Source organism: Anarhichas minor, unplaced genomic scaffold (assembly GCF_050575085.1).
Source record: "Anarhichas minor isolate MPS153535 unplaced genomic scaffold, ASM5057508v1 ptg000011l, whole genome shotgun sequence".
Lineage (NCBI taxonomy): Eukaryota > Metazoa > Chordata > Actinopteri > Perciformes > Anarhichadidae > Anarhichas > Anarhichas minor.
The window spans coordinates 2,708,084-2,711,076 of record NW_027466457.1 but is presented as its reverse complement, the minus strand read 5'-3'; the positions used below and the strand labels follow the sequence as shown (position 1 = coordinate 2,711,076).

The 2,993-nt window shown below is 41.1% G+C and overlaps 1 protein-coding gene across 1 annotated transcript; it reads right to left on the bottom strand.

Moving 5' to 3' along the window:
* Positions 1–748: 748 nt before the first annotated feature.
* rag2 (recombination activating gene 2) lies at positions 749–2,419 on the bottom strand. The gene has a single exon (XM_076089843.1). It carries the CDS (start codon positions 2,417–2,419, stop codon positions 818–820), a length of 1,602 nt encoding a protein of 533 aa, XP_075945958.1. The 3' UTR covers positions 749–817.
* Positions 2,420–2,993: the final 574 nt, after the last annotated feature.

Genomic DNA, 2,993 nt, shown 5'->3' with positions numbered 1-2,993 from the left:
TAAAGACATTTAGGTTCAGGTTGTTCATTTGGTTTGCCTTTTGATTAATTACAGATGTACCTGACTATTGCTTGTATATTAGGTATTATTTATTATAATTAACATGCAGCATGTGGTGCTTGAAGTCAATGTTATAAGGTGTTAATTTAACCCATTATTTTCACTGTGGTCCTTGATTGAATACAAAATAACTGCGAATAAATGCACAACTGATAAAAATGCAAACTAGAAACACTGATATATCAAGATGTCTGTCACATAAAAAGTTTGCGAAAACACATTTGAAATAAACCGGTATGAAGACAGAATCTGAGGCTGTTTAATGGTTTTTTTATTGAGTATATATCAGCATATTGGGTATTTTTCAGTCTGTAATCATCATTTTAATCATCAATCTAAACAAATTCGGCTCCATCTGGCCATGGAAGAAAGTGCTAGGAAATAAAACCTGTGGTGCTTAACAGAATACAAAAGTATAATGAACTATTGTACAGCTGGTAAAAACATAAACTAGAGACATTGTAGTTAGACTTACTAAATATTGTGTTTGTTTGTGTTTTGTCAAACAATATAAAATTGTAATGATATTATACATACATCTGTTAGACAGGAGACATCAGGTTGCAATATTATTATTTATTTTCTTCACAAAACGTTTCACATTGAGAACAGATCAGCGTATTATGTTTTCGTTCATCAATCGTTTATTCACTGAATATCAACAAGAAACATCCTAATTATACCCAGCGTTCCAGTGACCATCTGCACACATCCTAAACTGGAGTTATGTTATGTTATGTTTATTTCATTTGATATGTCAGTCAAAAAGCCTTCTGAAAAAGCTTTTTTTGGCAGGGGACATCTTAATTGTCGGAGGGGTTTTTCTGTCCTTAACTTTCATGGGGGTACGCTTCAGAGCCTCGACCTGTCGAGGTGGGGTCATCTCCTGGTGGGGCACGCCTCCGTGGTCCAGGCAGAAGTACCTTTTGCTGGCCTGAGAGAGCCTGAGCAGCAGGGTCTCAGACAGCTCCATGCACTGGGCATGGACCCAGTGTCCCCCCTCCCCTCTGGAGCAGAAGATCATGGCTGGCCGGTGAAGCTCAGTGGAGTAGTAGGGCTCCCAAGTGTTGGGGTCCACCTGACAGCCCAGACTACATTTGATCCAGTAACCTGTTTGTGATTCGTCCTCCTCATCCTCCTCATTGTAATTATCACTTTTTCCATCATCAATGTCCTCCAGCTCATGTGGATCACGACCGAAGTAGAGCTCCTCAGAGTCTTCGAGAGGAGTGGAGTCGTCGTAATCGGTTGACTCCTGGCTGCAGCCCTGGGTTCCTTCTTCCTCTCTGGCTTCTCCCTCTGTCTGGAAGCTCACCTGATAGAAGTAATGCATATCCGCTTGGGATGGCCTTCCCTCAGTGGGCACAGCAAGTAGGACGATTCCCTCCCCAGCACTGCTGCCAAACCAAGTGCGACTATGGGTGATGTCAGGGGTCCACTGAGGTGATTCTAAGGGCTCTAAGTGGATCCCTTTCTCATTGACAATGACAGTGCTGCAATCCATCCTCTTCTGGGAGTCTGACTTATACCCACCTAATATGATATATCTATGAGTGGGACCTATACGGGTGATCATGGCACTAGAGATGGATATGCCCGTTTCAAGAGTGTCACAGGAAAGCAAGGGGCTGCCCTGCAGAAGCTCTACACGTAGACGGAATAGTCGAGGGGGGCGAGAGTCAGAGGTGAGGGAGTGACCCCCAAGGAAGTAGACACAGTCTTCTCTGGCAAGGGCCAAATGGAAAGACTGTCCGTCGCTGAGCTCAGGTAGAGTGTGAGCAGAGGAGCAACCAAACTCCAAGTCAAACAGGAACACCTGAGGAGGACAGTCGACGACACTGTTCCAGCTCTCTGTGGTCCGCTCTCCTGCCGGCATGTAGGATCTGCCACCAAACAATACACAAGCTGTCTTCCCACGGCTTTGAACAATGCTCATTGTGTGTCCGTATCTGGCCCCTGGCACTTCTCCCACCAGTTCTCTCTCTTTACAGCACAGGGTCAGTTTACGATTGCAGCCACGGCTGTCTGTGGTCAGCATGTACAGGCTTGACGAGATCTCGTTATTTGGGGTTCGGCCACCGTGGATGAGATAACTCTCTGGAAGCCCGTCATAGGGGTCGAGGCGGCAAACAGCTGGGCAACGCAATGGAGGAAGGTAGCATGAGTCATTGGAGAAAGAGATGGCCCTTAACTTCATCTCACCACTTTTAAACCGAACGCCAAACACTCCAGTTGGACACGAGCGCTTGGGCCAACCTTTCTGGCCAAACAGGAGAAGTTCCCCATCCAGCTGCAGCAGAGAGAAGCCGGGCTGCAGAAGGCCTCCACAGTTCACTGCAGTTAATGGTTGCAGGGTCATTTTCCGGCAGCTGTCTGCTTGAAAAACAGCACACAAACACAGAAACACAACAATATGTCAGTCAGCTGTACATTGTTTTCCTTCATGGGTTTTAAATTTTACTTCCTGTTTATTACAGTAACACCTGGAGAATCATAGCGGAGGCATGAAGTCATTCAGCCTTTCAACAACAAGAAATCAACAACAGTTACTTATTATTATTATTTTTATTATTATTATTATTATTTGTATTATTATTATTTGTATTATTATTATTATTATTATTATTATTATTATTTTTATTGTTATTATAATTTTTATAATTTTTATTATTATTATTATTATTTGTATTATTATTATTATTTTTATTATTATTATTATTATTTTTATTATTATTATTATTATTTTTATTATTATTATTATTATTATTATTATTTTTATTTTTATTATTATTATTATCATTACGATTATAAAGAAGTGTGAAAATATAATGTCGATAATAATGTCGTAAATTGAATTCTCACTTTCATAAATTTTTCCAACAATGTACAATTGTAGGTTAACTTACTGTTACTGTGTGCTGTATGCACTCTGC